Below are 21,854 nucleotides of genomic sequence, written 5' to 3'. Positions count from 1 at the left end.
GCAAAATGCTGTATGTTTGGTTACAGAACCATGCAGAAAGTAAAATTACATTCACTTTTTTAGATTGGATATTTTACTTTTGAGTGTCTAGGATGCCAACCTCTGCCACACCTCGAGGTGGTGACAAAGGACACATTTTACATAGAACAGCAGTTACCAAATTTCAAACTGCATTTACGTCTCATTGTCTGAGCTAATGTTCATGTTTGACCAGCTTTGAAAGCTGAGGCAAACCATTAGTGAGAGTGATTGTCCTGGGAATCACTAGCTCTTTCTGGGCATTGCTTAACTAAGACTGTACTTTTAGAGATCATTTCTATAGTTTTTGACTTGAGAAATGTGTTTCTAGAGTGTATGGTCTCGCTAACCACGATGATTAGTTGAGATGTTCCCTTTTGAGCATGAAAATGACAGACAACTGTGACTTTGTCATGTGTTTTGTTATTGATGACTGTTCATTGTTTATTTTTGGCGCTTTGACAAAGGGAATATGATCTGAGTGGTTCTAAGAAATGCTGGTGTCATAGCACTAAAAGCACAGGTACAATCAAGTTTCTTCATGTGTAAGTAGAATTCTGTGGTTGTATTAACTAAAAAAACAACAAATGGTTATTTTAGGGACTTTAAACAAATTTTCTTTTTTTAGTGAGTGACAGAGATGAGTCTGTTGAAGAAGAATTTCTTAAACTTGGACTAAATGTTGTCAGTCTACCAGCTCTTCAAGCAAACTTTTTTTGAGAATGCAATTTATTAAAAACAAGGCTTAAACAGAAACAGGCTGTTTACAGCTGATCAAGAGTTTAGGACCACAACTCCAAAAAAACAAACAACCTGTAACCCCATTTTCTCTCTAAACTAGCAGAATTCAAATAAACCTTGACTTCAGGCGCATAATTCTTGTTTTTTCTTTTTTTTTTTTGTTGGATGTGTTTTCTGTCATTAATCAATGTTCATTACTTCTTTTCAGAGCTTTGACAAAGGGAATACGATCTGAGGGGTTATAGGAAATGCTTTAAATATGTTTCACCAAGCTGAGGTTATAGCACTAAAAACACAGGTACAATCATCCCATGCAAGGTAGCCCACGTGGAAATAGAATTCAGTAGTCACCATCACAGTCACCACTTGTAACGCATGTAAAATGTGGACTCTGTCATCAGAGCCAGGTGATAGAAACCTACAGATGTTTGCTGGTTTGGTGCTTAACTCTAATCACTAAAATAAAGCACATTTTAAAAGCAGGTTCAGAGGCTTTTCCGTTCGAAAGAATTAATGTAATTTTACTCTTGGCATGGCTGCGTAACCACTCTGATTGTCAATAACAGACAACACATGAAATAAAACTATCAGCTTCATGCTCCTCCAGTCTATGTAAAAAACACTGTACAAACATGTAAGAGAGAATGACAGCACTAAATAAAAGAAAAAAAAAAAACAGGTAAGAGGGATGGTAAATAAAGGTTACAAAGCAATGACTTAATGAAAAAGACTATTTGTTTCAGGTTGAAAAGATTCAAAAGGTTCATGTCTCTGAGTCATTAAGAAGTAAGACTGTGTAAAAGCACCTGGATAACATTTAAGGATGTATAACTTTTTTTTTCTTTCTAATTTACTAACCTGACACTCCAACAGTCCTCAGTCCTCTTTTAAGATTTCAGTGCAACAACTAAGATGACTTTTTAATAAGGTAACAGTGTCTGTAACAGAAACTTTAAACACAAGCATCCAAGAAAACAACTAAATCACACTTTACTACTTTTTAACACTCTTATAACCACTCTGATCATGTTCCCTTCCTCAGTGCTCAGCAAAGAGCAATCATCAATGATAGAGTATGAAATGAATCATTATTCTCCACCAGCTTCATGCTCAGAAGGAAACATCGTGACTCATCATCGTGGTTAGCGAGACAGTACACTTTTGAAACACATTTCCCAAGTCAGAAACTATAGAAATGATCCCTGAAAGTATAGTCTTAGTGTGCTCACATGTGTAAACTGCATGTGGTTTTCAGTAAAGTCTTCATCAGTCAGGGTTCTTCTCTGCTATTCTATAAACCTTGTGCAGTTGCCATGTCTCGTCCAATCATCTGTGTTTATGCAAAGAACATAAATACAGAGGATGTAAAGAGACAGAGGAGCAAAGAGTGTGCGCATTAGAGGAGCTGCGTAAATCTGCTGTTTGATGAAACCAGAGCAACACACTAGACACAGAGGAGAGAAAATACCAATGTTGGTCAATCCTCTTGCTCCATAACACTGAGACATGCCTCTGAGAACTACCTCTAGTGTGTAGGATGGAAAGGGATGGGACTCGATATTTATGTTTTAGCAGCGTGTTAAGCAGATGTTTTGAAACGCTGCTACAAAGTGTAGTTCGAAACACCCGTGTTACATGACCATAAGTAATATAGGTTTTGGTGCGCTTTGCCCCAGTTTCAACTGCTGGCTTAGTTTCTGCTTAAAAGTTTGACTAGCAGAGTGGAGAACAAAACAGATAACAACATAAATTCCTTGAAATGTTAAAAGTCATCAACTCCAGCAGCAGAAGCAAAGGACAGTTTGCTGATGCAGCTGTGGAGGTCAAAAAATAGCCCACGGCTGCATCTGTTCCAAGGACACATGATCCTTTAGATTGGAAGGAATGATAAGTCATATATCCTCATATTTATAGGTTAGCCTACCTATGTATACTTGCAGCGTTTCCAAGGCTAAAGAGGTAAACTGCCCAAAAAGACACTAACTGAACCCCGAAATATGTTAAACATGACAAATGTAGACATTTGATTTTCTCTTGTTCATCTTCATTTTCCATCAGCATAATTAGCAACATTTGATCACACTTGATGCCACCGTAGTTGAAAAATCTTTTACAAAGCTTACTGGGGCCTACTCAGCCCACATACAAAGTAGCAGGCATTTAAATCTACTGAAGATATGAAAAACATGTTGATCATTAATAATTTGGTATAAGTATCACCGGTTTTGAACTGTGCAAGGCGATTTCACAGAAGTGCCACTGAGAAGTGACATTAAGGAAAGGCTCAGATTGCCATTAACACAGAGTAATACTACTGTAGCAGTGTATAAACCAATCATTCAGTTTCATTTAAACAGTTTTAGTAACCACTCTGATCATATTCCCTTCCTCATTACTCCACAAGGAAGTAAAGACCAGTCATCAATGACAGAGAACATATGAACCGAACCATTATTCTCTATCTGCTTCACGCTCAGAAAGGAATATCACGACTCTTCATCGTGGTTAGCGAGACCAAACACTTTAGAAACACATTTCTCAAGTTAGAAACTATAGAAATGATCCCTGAAAGTATAGTCTTAGTGTGCTAACATCAGAAAACTGCATCTGCTTTTCTGTGAAGTCTTCATCACTCAGGGTTCCTCTCTGACTTTCAATAAGCTCCGCCTGTTACCACGATTTGGCCAATCATCTGTATTTATGCAATTAATACTGTGTAGCACATCCAATCACATACAAGAGAGAACGGCCAGACTAACAGATCAACTTTATAAAAGTTTTTAGGGAACATGACGTGTAAATAAAAGTAAACAAAAGTGTGATGGTTGCGCCATTCAGTTGAAGCTAAAAAGATTCAAAAGGCCCGCCTCTCACTCACTGACAAATTAGACAGATTGTGTAAGTGTCCCTCAAACATGAAGTACAAAAAATATAAGGTGGTTTAGCAATCTGAGTACATAAATAGACTGTGCTAACTTGCAGGTTCCTTCACATACAGACAGATTATTAGACAACAGAGAGACACAGCTGACCCGACTACTGATATTTTTAACTTATAAAGTTGGCTCATGATTTATGAAGTGAGTGCATCATGAATATGTTTATTATGAATTCTTTAACTGTAGTATAGTAAGCGTAACTAAACATAAAAAGTATAACTACACATCTTTTACACATACATGTTCTGAAATTGTTTTTGTAGACCTGGAATTTAAATGTGCTTTTTTTTGTTCTATGTACAATAAACAAACACATGACTGGACAAAAAGGTTTGATTCAGACCTGTTCTCACTTCATGTTTGAGATTTTTTTTTAACTTCCAATAAAAAAACAATTTCACATGTTTCCGTGGGCCGAATCTATCACTTGAATATCTCAGTAAGGCCTGCAGGTAATCAGTGTGATAAAGTAGAACTGGGTATTCTTTTTTTATCAGTACGGATTCAGCTAGTCCGGTCTGGCTCGATGCTGAAGGCCTTGGATTCGTCCTCCTCCTTGTGTAATTTGTTCTTAATTTGTTTTTGGGGGAAGGTTTTTGTTTGTTTGTTTTTTCTGTTGTCTATATAAATTTGGTTTTGTTGCCGGAATATATTTTCCTTCCTACACAAAATGCAGCAGTGTCGAAACATCTGTAAGAAAGATTATTGGGATCTACTCAGTCTACATACAAAGTAGGTGAGAATAAAATCCATAAAACTCTCAAAAATGACATGACAATCATGTGTTGATAATAATTATTGATACTTGGGTATGATAAGAAGCCCTGTTTTATATTTTAAAAGTACTGGCTGTACGGTTATTTCACAAAATGGTGTTAACAAAAAGAATGAAGACAACACTTTTATGTAGTACCTGTTCCTGCCACAGGAAACCATCTCTGCTGAAAAGATAGCTTTATATGATTTCTTTTGTACCCATTGTAACCACTCTGATCATATTCCCTTCCTCATTACTCCACAAGGAAGTAAAGACCGGTCATCAATGATAGAGAACGTATGAACTGAATCATTATTTTCTATCCGCTTCACGCTCAGAAGGGAATATCACGACTCATCATCGTGGTTAGCGAGACCATACACTTTAGAAACACATTCCTCAAGTTAGAAACTATAGAAATGATCCCTGAAAGTATAGTCTTAGTGTATTGACATGTGGAAACTGCATGTGCTTTTCTGTAAAGTCTTCCGCACTCAGGGTTCCTCTTTGACATTCAATACGCTCCGCCTGTTACCATGTTTTGGCCAATCAACTGTGTTTATGCAAATAATACTATGTAGCACATCCAATCACTGGATACCTCTAACAATACTGACAGCAAATGTACAGGAGAGAACGGCCAGACTAACAGATCAATTTTATAAAAGTTATTAGGGAACCTGACGTGTAAATAAAGGTTACAAAAGTGACTTTGTGATTGTGGCGACATTCTGTTGAAGCAGAAAAGATTCAAAAGGCCAGTCTCTTACTGACAAATAAGATAGGTTGTGTAAATGTCCCTCAAGCACGAGGGACTTTTTTAATGCACAATTTAAGTACACATGACTTAAAAGAGTTAATTTGAGACTTGTTCTAGAGATGAGGTAAACTGTTCCACTGAAACTCAAGCTATTTTAACATTCATCACTGCTATAGCTAAAGGTTATCAAAATTAGGTACTTTAATACCATGTATAATTTTTGCACACTATTCGTAACCACTCTGATCATATTCCCTTCCTCATTACTCCACAAGGAAGTAAAGACCGGTCATCAATGATAGAGAACGTATGAACTGAATCATTATTCTCTATCCGCTTCACGCTCAGAAGGGAATATCACGACTCTTCATCGTGGTTAGCGAGACCAAACACTTTAGAAACACATTTCTCAAGTTAGAAACTATAGAAATGATCCCTGAAAGTATAGTCTTAACGAAATTCTGGGTCGAAGCAAGAAGTGATTCTCGGGAACGCCATTCTCACTCACGGTTTATGTCAACTGTTAAACATGACCTAAACGATCAGTCCGCGAGGAGTTAGTAGACTATAACTTTTACAGAGCTACGATTATGCAAGTAGATCTAAAAGTGTGGCTAAAGCTGTTTATTTAAGTTTTAAAATCCAGTTTCCAGTCCCACAATGCTTTGCGAAAGCAATCGCATACATCACTATACGAATTTATTTATTTTCACTCAAAAATCTGTAACAACCGTTATTTTTATTGTTTCCCTTAAATATAAAGTTGTGAATAACATAAAAATTGAAAGACACAATGCGTTGATCATGGAAATAGCAGTAACCTTAAGTTTAAATAAATGTTGTGTGGTGCATCGCTTATTATACTCCTGACATGAATCTGGAAAAGAGGAAGCGTTCCGCTTAGAAACCACTATTACAATTTGTTTAATTAAAAAAAAGTTTAAACTTGTAACAATTGGTTAAAATATTAACGATACATAAATCACAAAAAAGAGACACGTCTATTGTTTTTTCTTTTGTAATATAAGACGTCGAATCTGTACGTGTAGCACCGCAGCTACCCTTGTTACGACACACGAGGGCAGCATTTCATTGGCTAACAGAGTTTAATCGTCACGCGATATTCAATGTTTAGAAGACTGCCAAAATTTATATTTCGGTTAATTTTTGCTTAAAATAATAAAAATAAAAAGAACTCCGTTACATTAGTACACAACATCCTAGAAAAACTCACTAGGCGTCGAATGACTTCAACACGGACGCCTAACTTTAACTGAAAAAGCTAGGTGAAATAGTTTCACCTTCAACTAAAAGCAACACACTAAGGGCGAAAACTAAAATAAAAGTGCGCCACAAAAGGCTCAGTCGACAGTATTTTTAACTACATTTTAAACAGGCTGTAGCTAATTATCGGCTAACATAAATGTTTTCACCCAGAGACACCACGCCTCCATCTCAATTTTCTTTCTATAAAAATATTTTTAATCATCTTTGAAACAAACTACTCACCAGCATGTTGTCCAACAGCACATTCGCTTTGTCTTAAAGAAACAGTCTCAATTTTTAAAAGCTTTAAAATAAAGCCAGATAGCCAGGAGACTCCCCAGTTATTAACGTTTTGTTTTGTTGCGCATGCTCAGGGACAGAGAAGAAATTCGCGTGTTTTCTTAAAATAGTTTATTCGTGCATGAAATTAATCAAACAAACGCACTCGTTACATTTAAATGATCGTTTTAAATATCAGAACAATTTATAATACATTAAGACAATTCAACTTGATGTTCCAATTATCAGACATATGTCATGCTAAGACAACGTGTAGTCATCAATGCATAAGTTTTGTATTTGAAATTAAAAGCTCAAAAACTCGTGAATTGCTTTGGAAAAGGGGGGTGGATCAAAGGCACCTATGTGTGCATCTACTTATGAATACTAGGAAACCAGGAAACACGAAAGAGGCAAAAACATTCACCCCGAAAAAATATTGAAATACATTTTTCATACCAAGACCTGCTGTAGTATTAAGATAATAAAGCATTCCTAACTGCAACAGTAGTGTGAGTCATACTGTTCGTGCAACAAAAAGTAAGGGGTTAGATGGAACTACTGCTTAACATAATATAAATGAGTTGAGGACATTACAGATCCACAACATATTCAATTAATTATATAGTTTCAGCAACATGCAGGTTTCATATTGTATAACTGTTATCAGTTTTATATGGATGTTACTTTAATCCCCTAGAACTCATTTAAAGATTCTTGTGCTCCTATAGATTGCAGTGCTGTAGCGGAACTAACAAAGCAAGTTTTTAATAAATGCAATAATTAAAGTAAAGAAAGCAACTTTTGGGCCTATAGATTTCAGGGTGTTAACCAAAAGTTCTCCTCCTTATTATAAAAAACAAAATGACAAAGTTCCCACCATTGTGGAGGTATCGCGTTAGAACAGACATTAAATTTCTATCGTAACAAATCAACATTTAACTACATGTAAATCATACCCAGGATAACTGACATCAGATCAATGGATGGATGGATGACTGGAAACAGGGCAACAAAAAAAAAAGACAAAAAGAATGACACTTATTATCATCACAGAGAGAATCAGTCGGCTTTGTGCGGTCATGCTTGCAGTAATCACATATGTACAGTCTGAAGGTCGACAGGAGAACTGCTCCACAAATACTGGCTCCTCCTGATTAATTAACGTCGAAGCTCCATCAGATTTCGTCCACTCTCTATGGCTCCTTGTACCTCCTCCACAACAGGTGCACCTGTCTCCGGGCCTCAGAGCGAACACATCTGGAGAAGGAGGTGTGCTGTCTGCCCTTCACCTGGTAACCACAGAGCAATCGGACGCAGTTCACTTCAACAACTCACTACCTTTAAACTTTATTCAAAATGTACAGTCAACTAAAATATGGCAACTACTGGGACACAGTGGCAGTTTTTAAAGTATCACAGTGGAGTAAAATGCCCTCAGATATTACTGAAGATATTCAGCAACCTACTGCTCCTACTCTTACACATACAGGTTCACAAAATATTGTACAGTATACTCTATGAATTATATGAAAACCCATTCTGTAGATACATTGTAATAAGGCTAAACAGTTCAGGTGAATCAGACACGCAAAAGAAGTCATAATCCAGACTGAATTCAAGTCAAGAAACTACCTGCAACTCTAGAAATAACAACGAACAAACTCCTTGAACTGTAGCTGTTAGTGATACTTATCTGCTTGCCAGCTCCTTCTTCAGACAGGACCTGAAGGAGGTAGCACGCTCCACAGCTTTATAGCCCTGAGATGTGTGTAGACAGCCAGAGTGAGGCAGGAAGACAGGAAAACAATCGGAAAAGTGGTGGGCACATGGAAGGTGAGAAAAACAAAAGTATAAGTGTGGTAAATTCGTGACAATAGGGAAAAAAGCATGGGTTAGAAAGGAGATGAAGAGAGAGGTACATCAGCAAAGTAAGGACAAAAGAGAACACTGTTAAAAAGCCAAGAGAGTGAGGCCAAGACAGCATCAAAAGGGACATACGGGACCATATAAAGTGCAACATCCAGGCCTACAGTGGTGCCAAGTTTATTATCACATGACAACCTCTGTAGAAAAAAAGGATCTGAGCAGTGTTATTGCATCAAAATCCACCACTGGGGGGCAGTATGGCCTTTTCTGACAGCATCACCAAATTGCTTATAGGTGATTTCCAACCCACAAGCCTTCAAATTATCTTCCATTTAAGCTTTTTTTGTTACATTCCTGATGCTTACTAAAAGTTTTTCATCAATATTTTTAACCCTGTTATCATGTGTGTATGTTAAATGCATTTTTCTTTTGTTTTGGGTAACTGTTGATTTACCTTAACTACTTGACTGCAACTGAAGAGCACAAACAGTCATGAGTAAAGGATGGCTTAGTTGTACCAGCAGAACTTCTTCTACAAAAAAGGTTTAAGAAACAGCTGAATAACAATAATAATTGTAGTTTTGGATTTCCTGTTTTTTTGTTACTCTGTGACACTAAATCCTGGCACAGGTAAAGCTAGTTTGCATTTAAGGTAGAGACTGATTTGTTATTCTATAATGAAACAGGCAACAAGAAGCTCCCATGTTTTAAATTTCAGCTCTTCTTTTTTGAATCTAAAATGCTCAAGAAATAACACATCCTATAGCTTTAAATCCCTGTAATTTGTTTATGTGGCTAACTTTGAAATTGTAACTTCACCTCGACCAAGTTTTTGGGTAATGCTGGATGTCAGAGTTTATACTTGAGAACCCAGATGCTTGGACTACACCGTTCTTCTGGTCCTCTGGGTGCCACCAAAACAGCTTTGACCCACTAAAGCAAGGCGTGCACACAACCTGGTATCATGGCATAGCGTGTAATAGACACGCCGGTCCACAGTGTCCATTTCACACTTTGCCTCTCCAAAGCGTGAAATGGGCACGCATGCAGAAGCTGCAGTAAGCTGCAGTACCAGTAGAGGGAGATATTTCATTTCAGGCTAACATGAAAATAATCAAAGTAAAGCATTTAAAGAGACATTACTAATGCATTCATGAGCAAATTAGCCACTTAGCTTAATAATTTCTGGCATAGTGGGAGCTTAGAATGTACTTTATACCTTTCTTGGTCACTGTGGACTTTATGGCTTTACATATATTTTCTTCCCTTGTTGCAACTTGCGTCTCCATTTCATGCTTTAGAGAGGTAAAGTGTGAACTGGACACAGCAGACCAGTGTGTCTATTACACGCTTTGCTGTCATAGGCTGTGAAGGCGCCTCGTGGTATCTGGAAGTTCAGCAGCAGATCTTTTAGGTTCTGTAGGTTGTTTGTGTTAATGGAGTATGTGCCCATGTGCCCATGTGCGGTTCAGTTGGGCTCAGGCATGCTACACATGTACAGTTCATCTGTAGTTTACATCTGGCCATAGAACTCCCAAACTATAGCTGCCTTTGGGTGCTCAGTACTCAGGCAGAGTATAAGGCAACTGGTCAAGTGGGAGTACACCCTAAATCTTAATGAGAAACCTGTCTCTTTGTAAGTGCTCTGGAACCCACTTGACCTCAGACCTTTCTGCGAAGGGAGGTATATTTCTCAAAAGTGGTTCCTTTTTCGTGTCCTGGTGACTGGCTGTGCTTCAAACTTTTTCTAAACAAAGATTTTTCAGTTGGAGCTGAGTGCACTTTTTCTCAAAAAGAAGGAAGTTCTTTACCCTGGCTCCCCTGTGCAGCCGGTCCTTCATGATACCAATGAACTCTTTGTAGGACAGCTGGTCATCGTGATCGACATCGAAGATCTTGAAGATGGTGTTTACAAGGTGACGTGTCAGCTTGAGCCCTGTGGCCACATACACCGCTCTGGCAAACTCATCTATCAGGGGAGAAAGTAAAAATGACTTTGATCATTTGTCTAAGTGCAGCTGAGTGAAAAACCTGAAGGAGAAAACACAGCATCAGTGAGTGTAAGCAGAGACCTTCAGTGCCCGCATTTCAAGCTCAATACAGTTTTAATACCTTGTCCAATGGAGCGTGCAGCAAAGTTATACATCTGCATGGCAATGGCAAAGTCTTCAAGGTTGTTGAGAAACTGGAAGAAGGATCTGAACTCATCAAAGGTGATTCCCTGAAACACAAGTAGAAACAGTTAACAAAACAACTGCAGGGAGAGGTACTGGACAGAAAGAAGCTTGGAAATGACAAATATCGTTTGAGCGAGACTGTGAAGGTGCATTTAAGTGGCGTGCATACAGCATTCCTCAAAGTGCATCTAGTCATCTGTCTGAAAAATTAAAAAGCTAAATGATTATTCAAGCGATTCCATGACATGGCCTCATGAAGGACGTAAGAAGTCATTCATGGGGTTAACCATCGTATGTGTGTATGATGTGGAAAATTTTTCGTTTTCCTCAGTGGCTTTGGCTTAATTCTCAAATTGCAGTTAAAGTTCGTATGAGAAATCTTTTACAGCATTTTGTTATTCAGAAAGAGCTGCTCTCTATACAGTGGCATTTTCAAATGTTTCAATACAATTTGGCAAATCACTAAGCAGAACACTTATTGATTCTTTTTGGAATAAAAAACTCTGTTTATTTTTTACTGTATAAAATGTTGTGTTGACTCATCACATGCAGAATAGTCCAGCTAATTGTCCACATGTTTAGGTCAGTAGTGTAAGTAATAAGAGTAAGTGTAAGCAGTGTTGGGAAGGTTACTTTTAAAATGTATTCCACTACAGAATACAGAATACATGCCCCAAAACGTATTTTGTAACGTATTCCGTTACGTTACTCAATGAGAGTAACGTATTCTGAATACTTTGGATTACCTATTACATTATCATGCTTTTTTACAACTACATGAATGTACTATTGCTGTGTGATTTATTACTTTTACTGAAGGTTATTCGCCATACCAATACCAATCAGATGTTTAAATCTTAATATAAAATGAGTAACAGCAGGTTGACGTTAGGTAAGGCTACACTTTTTGCAGCGATCTCGTATAGAAAACTATTCAGCATGTATATAAAACAGGTCCGCGGCTCTGAACCGTAGTAAAGCGACCTCTGGCTAATACGTCAGGTTCGTGTCGGGCTCGTGGCCGAAAACTAGCTTTACTTGGTTGTTTGCTGTGCGTTGAAAGGCTGCTCCAACTGAACTTATTGTTTTGGAGAAAAACACGAAAAAAGTGTATAGTCGAGTCTTAATAGCTTACTTACAACTGGGCTCATCAGGCACTCTTTTTGGCTGCAGTTGTTATTATTATATATACATGCTTCCAGCTCCCGTTTCTGCTCGGTGACAACTCGTACTTTTCCTTTTACTCGCTCCTCGCGCTCACAGACACACAAGGGTATGGCAGTTCATTCTCCCTGCAGCACGGACTACACTGCCCATGAGGCTACATTCTTTAGGGCTATGCCTGTAACACTCTGCCTATTGCCTTCATATGAAATCATTTTTGTGAATCATTTTTTTAAATATTCACATCATTATGCGGGCTGCAAGTAGAGGTGACATGGGCCGCGAGATTGAGACGCAGGCATTAGAGCCTCTTAATGCGCCTTTTGTTTGGGGCGTGGAAACCAAAAATAGAGAGGGCATAGCCGAACATATGAAACAGGAAAATACCACCGTGTAATCCTTTTATTTCAGCAAAGTAACTGTATTCTAAATACCACCTTTTTAAACGGTAACTGTAACGGAATACAGTTACTCATATTTTGTATTTTAAATACGTAACATGTATTCCGTTACTCCCCAACACTGAGTGTAAGAGATCTTATGTGTTTTTTCTGTCTCTGCCCATTAAAATGGAACTACCATAAAAATGAGAGACTCTTCAATTCTCTAATTGTGAGAAAACAGACAAACAAATTCAGCAGAGGTTCAGATGATTCCTTCTACTACAAAAGATTTTCAGTTTTATTCTGTTCATTGTATAGTGCTGTGTTGTCAGTCAGTTTTTCCTTACGTGCTATGCAAATGTATAGGTCTTTTGCTTTACAAATTAGAATGTAAAACACTGCGCCCCTGAAATCAGCATGTGAATAGAGTCACTAGGACATGCTGTAGTTGTCACTAATCCTTGGAAAAAATATTAGCCTTGTATTGTTGGCACTCAGTGTCAGAGACACATGAATTGTGCAGGTTAACTATAGTGTTTTTCTGCATGCATGAGCTGTTTAAGGAAATGCATTTTTTCAGCTTCTGTGACCTTCAGATATGTTTGGAGAAATATACCAAAGCAGTTGAAAAAAACAGTAAAACACATTGCAGTGTTTCATCTCCGTAAAGTAGCATAAAGTGAAAACCAATTGGAATGTACAGTCTAATTGTTGGGATGGCATGTGTTCATACATTGAGCATTCACCCAGCACTAACAAAGGATATAAAGGATATTGTGTATTTCATATCATGAATAACCAAAGTCCATCTGAGCAAATGGTTGTGAGGTGCACCTCATGCTCTTTGCTGTGAACTTGCTGTAACCCTATAACAGATGCATAATTCAGAAGATAAAATATTATTAATCAAATAACTAAATGTTTTTTTTTAATTACATGATGAAATGTAGATTAAAATAAATACAAATAATTAAAATACAACAGCTTGCTGTGTATCTTAACCTTGACATTGCTTATATGAAGAAAAAAAGAGAAGGTGGCAAATTAACTTAATAGCAGGATAGACTGACAGATTGTAACTGCAGGTTGTGAATTATACGAGGCAGAGACCAACCTCCTGCTTCTTCCACAGCATGAAAAGGAAAGAAGGCAGGGACAGAAATAGAGACGGGTTGCATAAGGACTACATGCCAAAGTCTAGCTAGATAGCACAGCTAGATAGCACAGCTAGATAGATAGATAGATAGATAGATAGATAGATAGATAGATAGATAGATAGATAGATAGATAGATAGATAGATAGATAGATAGATAGATAGATAGATAGATAGATAGATAGATAGATAGATAGATAGATAGATGCAACTGAAAGTGTAGTGAAATGTGTGTTTTTGTGTGTGACATGTAGTGAAGCAATTGAGCGCTCAAGTGTGGAAAGCCACAACAGCCTCAGGCAGAGACAACAGTTTGAAATTACAGGTACTCTAGATGTCTAGAAGGTAGAAGCTCCCATACAGGAAGGAAGAATTTCATTATTATTTCATTACTGATCAATGAATTGTCCAGTAAATAACTGTGCGCACATGTATACTGTACCTTTTCATCAGGTATACACTGGCGGACATTTTCCAGATAGGCACTAATGTTTTCCACGTTTGTGAATCGCAGCAGGATTTTGGCAAAGTCTTCTTCACTGATAGTCGTCATACCTTTAGAGTAAGTCAGGAACTCAATTTCCAACACCTCTGTCTGGAGGTTATCCATAAATCTGAAAATAGAAAGAAAGGACAGTAAAAAAGACAAAAAGAGAATTGTTCTATAAATCATCCATTCTGCCATGTGGTTAATACTGTTAGCGTTAGCACTCTTTCGGTTCTAGTACCTGTAGAAGTCATCAAAGGTAAGCTCTGCCTTCCCCTTCTTCCCAAAGAAATGGACCAGTAGTGTGGTGTCAATTGTGATGCTATCATCTGCTCGCTATCAAAGAGAGAGAGAGAGAGTGATACGAGAGACGATCAGTGACTAAATGACAAACCTCAAGCGTCATGGGTGGAGAAGGACGAGTCCATCATTAGACCAACATGGCCACCGCTGTGCCAGATTAGCAGGAAGCAGGGTTCTATTGCACGTGTGCAAAACGTGCACTGGATGAGCATTACAAATTACATTACAAATTACATCACAAATTTCAGTCACAGTCATCAGCTCAGACAAACAGTCAACAGCCATCATGAAATCAAACTTACCAGTCTAGGAAGCATAATATGATGTGAAAAACAGTCAGAAGAGCCAAATAAAAATTTACAAGCAAACTGAAGTAAAGCAGGTAAGTAAAGAAGGGAAGTCAGATTATATCTATTAAAGAAATCATTCTCTATGCAGTCTAGACTGGTGAGTAGTCATGCTGTAGCAGCGTGAAACACAGACTGATACAATGTTAAGGAGTACTCAAGTATCAGCCCAAATAAAGAGAAGGCGGTAAGATCATAAGTCATGCCTACATTCACAGAGCCAGTGTGAAGGTAACGGTGGAGGTGAACAAGAATGCAGGAGGAAGGAAGACAACACTTTAAACAGGTGGAGTTCATTAAGGACAGAGAAACAGACGAGGTAAGCAGAAGACATGAAAGGAAAAGAAGACTTGTGGAAGAGCAACTAAGTGCAACACAGACAAATACATGACAAAGACACATCCCATGCATTTCTTCACAAATGCCACATTGACACACCTAAACAGAACCTCAAGTCACCAAAAGCAACACTAAACAAAAACCACATAAGCACAAGTGCAGAGATTTTGTGAGCCGATTCCACCTTTTTCCGTCATCAGATGTGTTTGGTTGCATATCCTTCTAGTCTCCCTTGAGTGTGTGTTGACTCTGTGACCCAGGTCATTTAAAATCCATTCAATGAGCTTTGGGTTGTTTCGACTGTTTGCTCTAGCTTTAATCTGCTGGTTAACACCTTGTTTAAAGCAAAGTGACACAATTAGGATTTTAAGCCTTTGCAGAAACTTAATCTAAGTATTTAGTTCACTATTTTCTGTTCATACACAGTAACATACTTGTATCTTTCAGAAAAAGGTGACTTTTGAGCAGTTCCAGAAATGAATCAGGCGGCATCAGGACAAAAAAGAGAGGAATTCAAATACACATCTTCTCTCTATTGACCTGTCATGCCCCACCCAGCCAACCTTCATTTCCAATCTTTCACCATGCTGAGGAATACGCAGACATAAGATTAAATAAAATCTCATGTCCTTCTAAGAAGGAGCATTTATGGCATTTCAGTCATCATCATAAATATCATCATCACCACGATGCCATTCGTGGTTCTACCTCAAGAGTAAAATCCTAAAATCCAGTGTGGGACAAGAAGAAAATGTGAAACAAGATCACACGTTTATTTAAGGGACAAAATATCAAGATTTGTTTTGTGATTTGTTTGGTGTCACACAGTGAATATTCATTCAGTCAGTCAGAAATGTCTGTAAGTGAGCTGCAGTCTTTCTGATAGAGAGGAAACCATCCCCACGGATAAGAATGAAAAAAAGTGATCTTACAAAAAACAACTGATGTGACAAAAGTCATTAGAATTTTGCTGGGCATTTACCGGGCTACATTTTAGGCTTTTATTAAATTGTTGTTATGTATGAATTAATAAAAACAACTAAAAACTCTACAGGTTAAAGTAAATCGTGTTTCAATTACAGATTCTTTTGGTCATCAATGCACAATATTAACAATAAGCTGCAGGAAGATGCAGATGTTCAAGGCAGTAAAATTCTTAAATGTATGGTAGATTAAACTGGAACCACACTGGTAACTCACACAATAAAAATGTCTTGTGAGAAACAAGCATTAAAAGTAAACACTGTAGTAAGACCAGTCTTAGCTTTTGGTCTGTTGCTGATTCACTTAAGAGTCTGGTCTTTCAGTCTTTGATTAGGGACAAAGGAAGATTTCCTTTGTGTAAACACAAGACAAACTGAAACAATTACAGACTTATCATTGCTGTGTCTAAGTTTTCTGTGTCTCATTTACTAGACGTTCTTTTCATTAAGTCTCTGATTACGGACAAACAGGACAAAATTTGTTTTGCTCTTTTATCTCTGAACTGACGCATTACTGTCTTTATGACACATGAGCTGTTCATACATCTAGACAGTATCCAGGTGGTGTGTCTCTGCCTCTCTTCCCTCCCACGTGGAGTTCCCTTAATTCTGTTTTGTTGTTTTGAACTCAAAACAAGGAAATCATTTCGCATTATCTTTATTCAAAACTATTGTGACTGAGGAGTTTATGTATCTGGTGGGTGTCTATTCACCGCTGCAGTGAGTTATCAGCTGTTGCACAAAGACTTGTACTAAATGTATTTCAGGAGTCTTCAAGATATATTTTGAAAAAGGATGGATCCACAGCTACAGGAAGTAAAGCCTGCAAATGAGTGGAATACACTATGGTTGGAGTGATATTTACTGAAGTGTACAAACTAGCAAGGGAAATTACTTAGATTACTTAGATTGATTGTACACTGTGGGTGTAGGATATAACACCAGTTATCTGAGCTTTGTTAAAAATAGAACATGTGGTTAAAAATTAATTACTAAAGCTACATTAAGAGATTTTTGACCACTACTTTGGTCACTACCAATTCCTCCATTAACTTTAATTAAGATTTTTCACAAAAGAAGCTCCCGATGCTGCTAAAAAATGAGCTAGACCAAAGTAATAATAAAGTTGCAGTCAGATATTTTGAAATTGAAAGTAGTAGCACTGAAACAATTTGATCTAAAGTTTTGATTATTTATGTTTAGTCCATGGTAACCTATTTTTCACTGGATGCTGTCTTATAATGTTGTTTGATGCTAGATCATCAATAATGTGTACCCTCACCATGACCACAGACTATAAAGAAGTTTATTTTAGCCAATACATCTTATATGTTCAAGTCTCTTTAAGTGTAATCTCTTCTACCAGCCAGCACGGGGCGACTTCTTTGGTTGCTAAAAAATCAAAAAGTGTAGACATCTGCTTTGTTTGCTTATCTGCTGTTTTTAATAAGTGCTGGCCGTGTACCCTGTTGTGTGGTTTGTTGCTCTGTTGTTTTTTTGTTTTGTTTTGTTTTTTTTGTTTTTTGTTTTTTTTGGTTGTTATTGTCTTTATTGTCTGTGTTCTTCTGTCCCACTGTTTGTGAATGTGTAAAAAATTTTGAAACTTGCATAAATAAATACATAAAAAAAAAAAGAAAAGTGTAGACATCTATGGGTAAATGGCCCTCGATTCCCCTTTCTGGATAAATTCAATGGATTATTTGCTAGCTTCGATTCTTACTGAACACAATAAGATGCTCATCTTCTAAAGTACGGCTGCAAATAGTGTCCATAAGGATGATAAAGCAAGTTGTGCCTTTGGTATCTTTCTCCATTTGGTATCTTTTGGTGTCACAGTCAAATTGTAACACCTGTAATGTCTGTTTTTCAAAAAGATTAGATGACAACGATCAAAGTGTTCAGCTTTAAAAACACAAGTTGGCTAATAAATTAGCAATGGCGCAGAGGCTACAGCCACCTTTTAATTAGTCCATAATCACAATGAGCCTACCTCCCTTACAAATTTTAGAGCTATTTTTTCTTACATGTCTAACCAAAAGAATTTTGTCATTGTGATGTGCAATAACTTTGTCATAGCAAAGGCTTTCAAGCATCCAGATCAGTCTACCAACTTGTCGACGTAATGCCAAACGGATCATAACAAGCTTATCATTCCTGGAAGTGTGGCGGTACTAGCGTGAGCTCATCATCCCCGTGACAACGTAATCGTTACCACGCCCACAAGGCACGAGCCAACACCTGGTGCATGCATGTGTCTATTTGTCCATCTGTGTGTTTATCTGTGAGCTTGTGCAGTCTTTGATCACGAAGCTGAGGGTAAAAACAGTAATTACTGATGTAAACGCTAAACGCTGTTCCTCACCCTCCCCATCTGTGAGTAATACTCCGGAGGAAGAGCTCATTGTGGGTCTTTAGTCAAGTCAGTCAGACTGTCAGTCAGTCACACCTTCCAGGGGGAAAAACAGCCAACCCCCCCTTTCCGTTTCATGGCTTGTTCAATTTTCTTGCAATGACTTTTATCTCCCACATTTTCTTTCTTTCTTCTTCTTCACATCTCTTATCATACCTTTAATCTTATCCCACCCCCTGCTCTGATTACGCTGATTTCCTTTCACCTCACACTACCCGTCAGTACCTCCTTCACCTGACAAACAGAGAGGTGATTTGCTCGGTCCTACACTCCCTCCTTTTCTACCTGTCAGTCAGTCCCTCCTTCTCCAGACAAAAGGAAAGAGGTATAATGGTGACTAATCTGTTGAGTAAACACATCTTTCTCTAAATACAACCTGGTTCTTTCTTTTCACCCAAATGTACTTCCCGAACTTCTTTTCTTCTCACTCACTTTGTTCCTGAACATTTGTTCTGCCTGCTGACCTGTGTCATCTTCCTTTGGCCTTTTTCACCCATTTGTTTACTCTGATTTTATCTCCTTCGCGTGCTCCTCACCCTCATGTTTTCCACTTATCTGATATCGCGTCCTTAAAGATATGTTATATTTCTTTGAATTACATCTTTTGCCTGGCTGTCATCTTGTTTGTCACTGTTTCACATTTTTTTCTTACTTAATTTAATCCTAAATCATTTCTAATCCCTTTTATGTTTAATATATCCCTCCATTAAAAAAAATCCTTACTCTTTTCCCCCCATGTCTGATTTTCCTGCTCTGTCCGTCTGACATCCCGGCAGATGAAAGGCTGCACGGTGTAAATACAAGGTCAACCCCATTATGTTTCACTGTCATTACCTCAACCTCAGCTTCCGCTGCCAACACAGCAGACAACCTGTCATTAGTGAGCTAGTCTGTTAGCACTATTTTAGCTGTTACTAATGATTACCAGTCTTCAGAAAGTACTATCAGGAAGACACTTTAAGCTGCAATTGTAGAAATAACTGGAAACACTAACTTTGATTTATTGAGACAGCTCATTTGTTAAACCACCAGTCATGAAATATGTTAAGAAGTATCAGTTTGATGAACAGATATTCTGGGATCCAAAGAGCATAAAAGCTTCTGAGGTAATGTCTCAGCAATTATTCTATCATCGCCTTTTCCTAGCTTGGAATAGTGCATTAAAACAATAAGGATGAGGTTGGATGCCTGCTAGTTCCGATTAGTTCAGCTCACCATCTGGTTTTAATTTTGATCCCAGGGATTTTGCAGGTTGTTTTTTTTTCCAAATGTTAACCTTTTGTGTAAATCATAGTGTAAGATGTTGTCCTGTAACTCCTCATGAATTCTACTGCGTGAATTTAAGTTTGTAGTGATAAAGAGACAAAGATTTTGTATGTGCTCTGCAGTCAACCGTCTTATCCTTGTTAAACACTTGTGGCGCAACGTGGGAATGATCTGACACCAAAGCTATGCCACTAGTCACAACACGGCACAGATAACAAGGCACAGATACACATATGAAGCAGAATGAAGACAGAAAGAAGGTGAAAAAAAAGACAAGTTATTAAAAAAAGGACATTAAAATCTTTGTCATTTAATGGATCAGTACCGATCAACAACAAAGGCTAAAGTCTTTCAAAATATTCATAATCCAAAAGTAAATAAATATCTTCACAGACAGAGTGAAATGACTTAGGATGGAGCAAAACAGGAAACATTTGGAGGATGCTCACATTATTTCATTCAAATCCACAGTGTGTCGAGTAGAAAAAGATATTTTCTCACAAATTAAAGGTAAACATTGGAGCTTGAATGCCGATTTTAAATGTTTCTTTTAGAACTCATCCAAACAAACATGATTTCACACTGAAAAAAAAACCAGTGATGATTTCTACACTAGTCTAAAATTAAATTATTACTATTTTTAGAAAGAAAAACAAAGAAGAATGCTGTGGGACAAAGGAAGGAACGCTGGGAAGAATGATGAGATATTTCTGTTCTAACATCTAGGAAACAAAGAAAGAAAGCAAGGAAACGTATCATCACTATCAAGCCAAACCAGAATAAAAGTTAGAACGACCAAAGCTTTTGCAATAATCCCAAAATGACTATATTAGAGTGAAGATTCAAAGTAACTTTTTTGGTGCATTTGCACTTCAACCATTAACACATGACTTCTCTGAAGATTGGAGAATAACTGGGGTGTGTGTTTCAAGTAAAGCTTTTATTCTCAGGGAAAAGTATTATATAGTATATAGGATTTCGAGTTTGATTCTGGCCAGCTTGATGGAACATATTTCTTGTGAACGTGTGGGGGTATTTGGATCCTCTATGTGAACTATCTGGTGCTGAAGAATGAGGAAAAAAGTGAAGGATAATGAATGCAGGGGTGAAGGAACAGTGGACGATTGGGTATGTGTACCTCCGCCAGGTCAGAAAAGAGGACTTGACTGGCGCTTCGCCTCAAAACGTCCCAGTAACTCCGCGCCACAAACTCCTGACTGTCTTTTTTTAGCACCTGTAGGAGTGGTCAAGCAGGGCCAGGGTCAGTCAACCTCCAAATCAACCAGTACAGGAAATAAACGTCCATTACCCATTCAATCAGTTGTCATTATAAGTAAACATACACAGATTATATCTCTGAATTTATATGTGAACATACAGGTGGATATTTAGGAAAGGTGTCACATGGCACTCACTAGTTCTCTCAATAAAGGAGACCCTATCCATTCAAACATAAAAAAACACAAAAACATGTTAGCATCAAACAGGAAGGGGCATACACAAATAGCTAGCTTCTCTGCAGCTAGGTTTAGATTACAGGTAAAGGAAAGGATACTACCAACAGGGAATCATCAGGATGATGATGGATGTGCTATTCTGTTTAAATCACTGAAGCTATAACTCACTCATGTTGCTGACTCAGCAACAAACACAAGGAAAAAAAAATGTTTTTAAAGAAGAAATATATGAAGATGTCACCCTATAGCACATTTTCTTTATTAAATAAGTACTTTAGGCAGTTCTATAGCAACAGTTGGCTCTGTTAGCAAACGTTATTCTACCTTAATAAAGGCTGACCACGGTGCTGAGCTTCTGACCACCCACCTCGTCTCTCTCTCCAGGGAGAAAGCAACAGCAGCCATTTTAACATGACCCTGCAATGCTCTTAACTTCAGTGCGACAATGCGGCTATCCATCACAGCAGTGACAGGAGGAGTGCATATGTGTGTCTGTCTGTGTGTGTCTGTCTATGTGTGAGACAGCATGACAGAGAGAGAGAGAGAGAGCAGTGGCTGGTAGTGTATTGTTTCTGACAGCACACTGCTGATTTTCACTACACTGCAGGCCGTTTCCACTCCACATATAAATTACTACTCATAACAGACAGCTACAGTCACTGTCATTACATCTCAACAGACACTAGGTACAAAAAAGCACTTGAAAGTGATAAAATGGAACTATAATTAAATGTCCAATGTTTCAAATAATGAGG

At 37.8% G+C, this 21,854-nt stretch overlaps 2 protein-coding genes, 4 non-coding genes and 1 pseudogene across 12 annotated transcripts in view; 1 reads left to right on the top strand and 6 right to left on the bottom strand.

The window, feature by feature from the left end:
- The window catches only part of vps37a (VPS37A subunit of ESCRT-I), a 33,262-nt gene extending 26,409 nt beyond the window's left edge, over positions 1 to 6,853 (bottom strand). Inside the window, exon 1 of the mRNA XM_086296358.1 lies at positions 6,725 to 6,853. The gene's annotated coding sequence lies outside the window, so the exon portion shown is untranslated. The remainder of the gene's footprint in view (positions 1 to 6,724) is intronic.
- Positions 292 to 504, top strand: LOC147328171 (small nucleolar RNA U3). The gene has a single exon (XR_015130068.1). It is a non-coding gene; the product is annotated as a small nucleolar RNA U3 (small nucleolar RNA).
- On the bottom strand, positions 1,774 to 1,977 carry LOC147328170 (small nucleolar RNA U3; annotated as a pseudogene).
- On the bottom strand, positions 3,125 to 3,340 carry LOC147328169 (small nucleolar RNA U3). Its single transcript, XR_015130066.1, has one exon. It is a non-coding gene; the product is annotated as a small nucleolar RNA U3 (small nucleolar RNA).
- On the bottom strand, positions 4,682 to 4,897 carry LOC147328168 (small nucleolar RNA U3). Its single transcript, XR_015130065.1, has one exon. It is a non-coding gene; the product is annotated as a small nucleolar RNA U3 (small nucleolar RNA).
- LOC147328167 (small nucleolar RNA U3) lies at positions 5,452 to 5,667 on the bottom strand. The gene has a single exon (XR_015130064.1). It is a non-coding gene; the product is annotated as a small nucleolar RNA U3 (small nucleolar RNA).
- A 28-nt stretch (positions 6,854 to 6,881) lies between the features above and the next one.
- micu3a (mitochondrial calcium uptake 3a) overlaps positions 6,882 to 21,854 on the bottom strand; it is a 43,547-nt gene continuing 28,574 nt past the window's right edge. For 2 of the 7 annotated variants that reach the window (XM_086296352.1, XM_086296348.1), the window contains 7 exons: positions 20,781 to 20,876; positions 14,236 to 14,330; positions 13,950 to 14,121; positions 10,742 to 10,850; positions 10,441 to 10,598; positions 8,457 to 8,521; positions 6,882 to 8,055 (listed from right to left, as the gene is read on the bottom strand). In XM_086296352.1, the coding sequence (XP_086152478.1) occupies positions 8,049 to 8,055; positions 8,457 to 8,521; positions 10,441 to 10,598; positions 10,742 to 10,850; positions 13,950 to 14,121; positions 14,236 to 14,330; positions 20,781 to 20,876 (702 nt within the window). In that variant the 3' untranslated portion in view covers positions 6,882 to 8,048. Of the gene's footprint in view, positions 8,056 to 8,452; positions 8,522 to 10,440; positions 10,599 to 10,741; positions 10,851 to 13,949; positions 14,122 to 14,235; positions 14,331 to 20,780; positions 20,877 to 21,854 lie in introns of those variants that run through there. The other 5 variants (XM_086296354.1, XM_086296355.1, XM_086296351.1 and 2 more) reach the window with 3 other exon arrangements.

The sequence above is a fragment of the Aulonocara sp. 'chitande type north' Nkhata Bay genome, linkage group LG6, assembly GCF_057382095.1.
Source record: "Aulonocara sp. 'chitande type north' Nkhata Bay isolate Kocher_YH1m ecotype deep benthic linkage group LG6, A_spYH_male_GT1.1, whole genome shotgun sequence".
Taxonomy (NCBI): Eukaryota; Metazoa; Chordata; class Actinopteri; order Cichliformes; family Cichlidae; genus Aulonocara; species Aulonocara sp. 'chitande type north' Nkhata Bay.
This window is presented reverse-complemented; position numbering and strand designations above follow the sequence as displayed.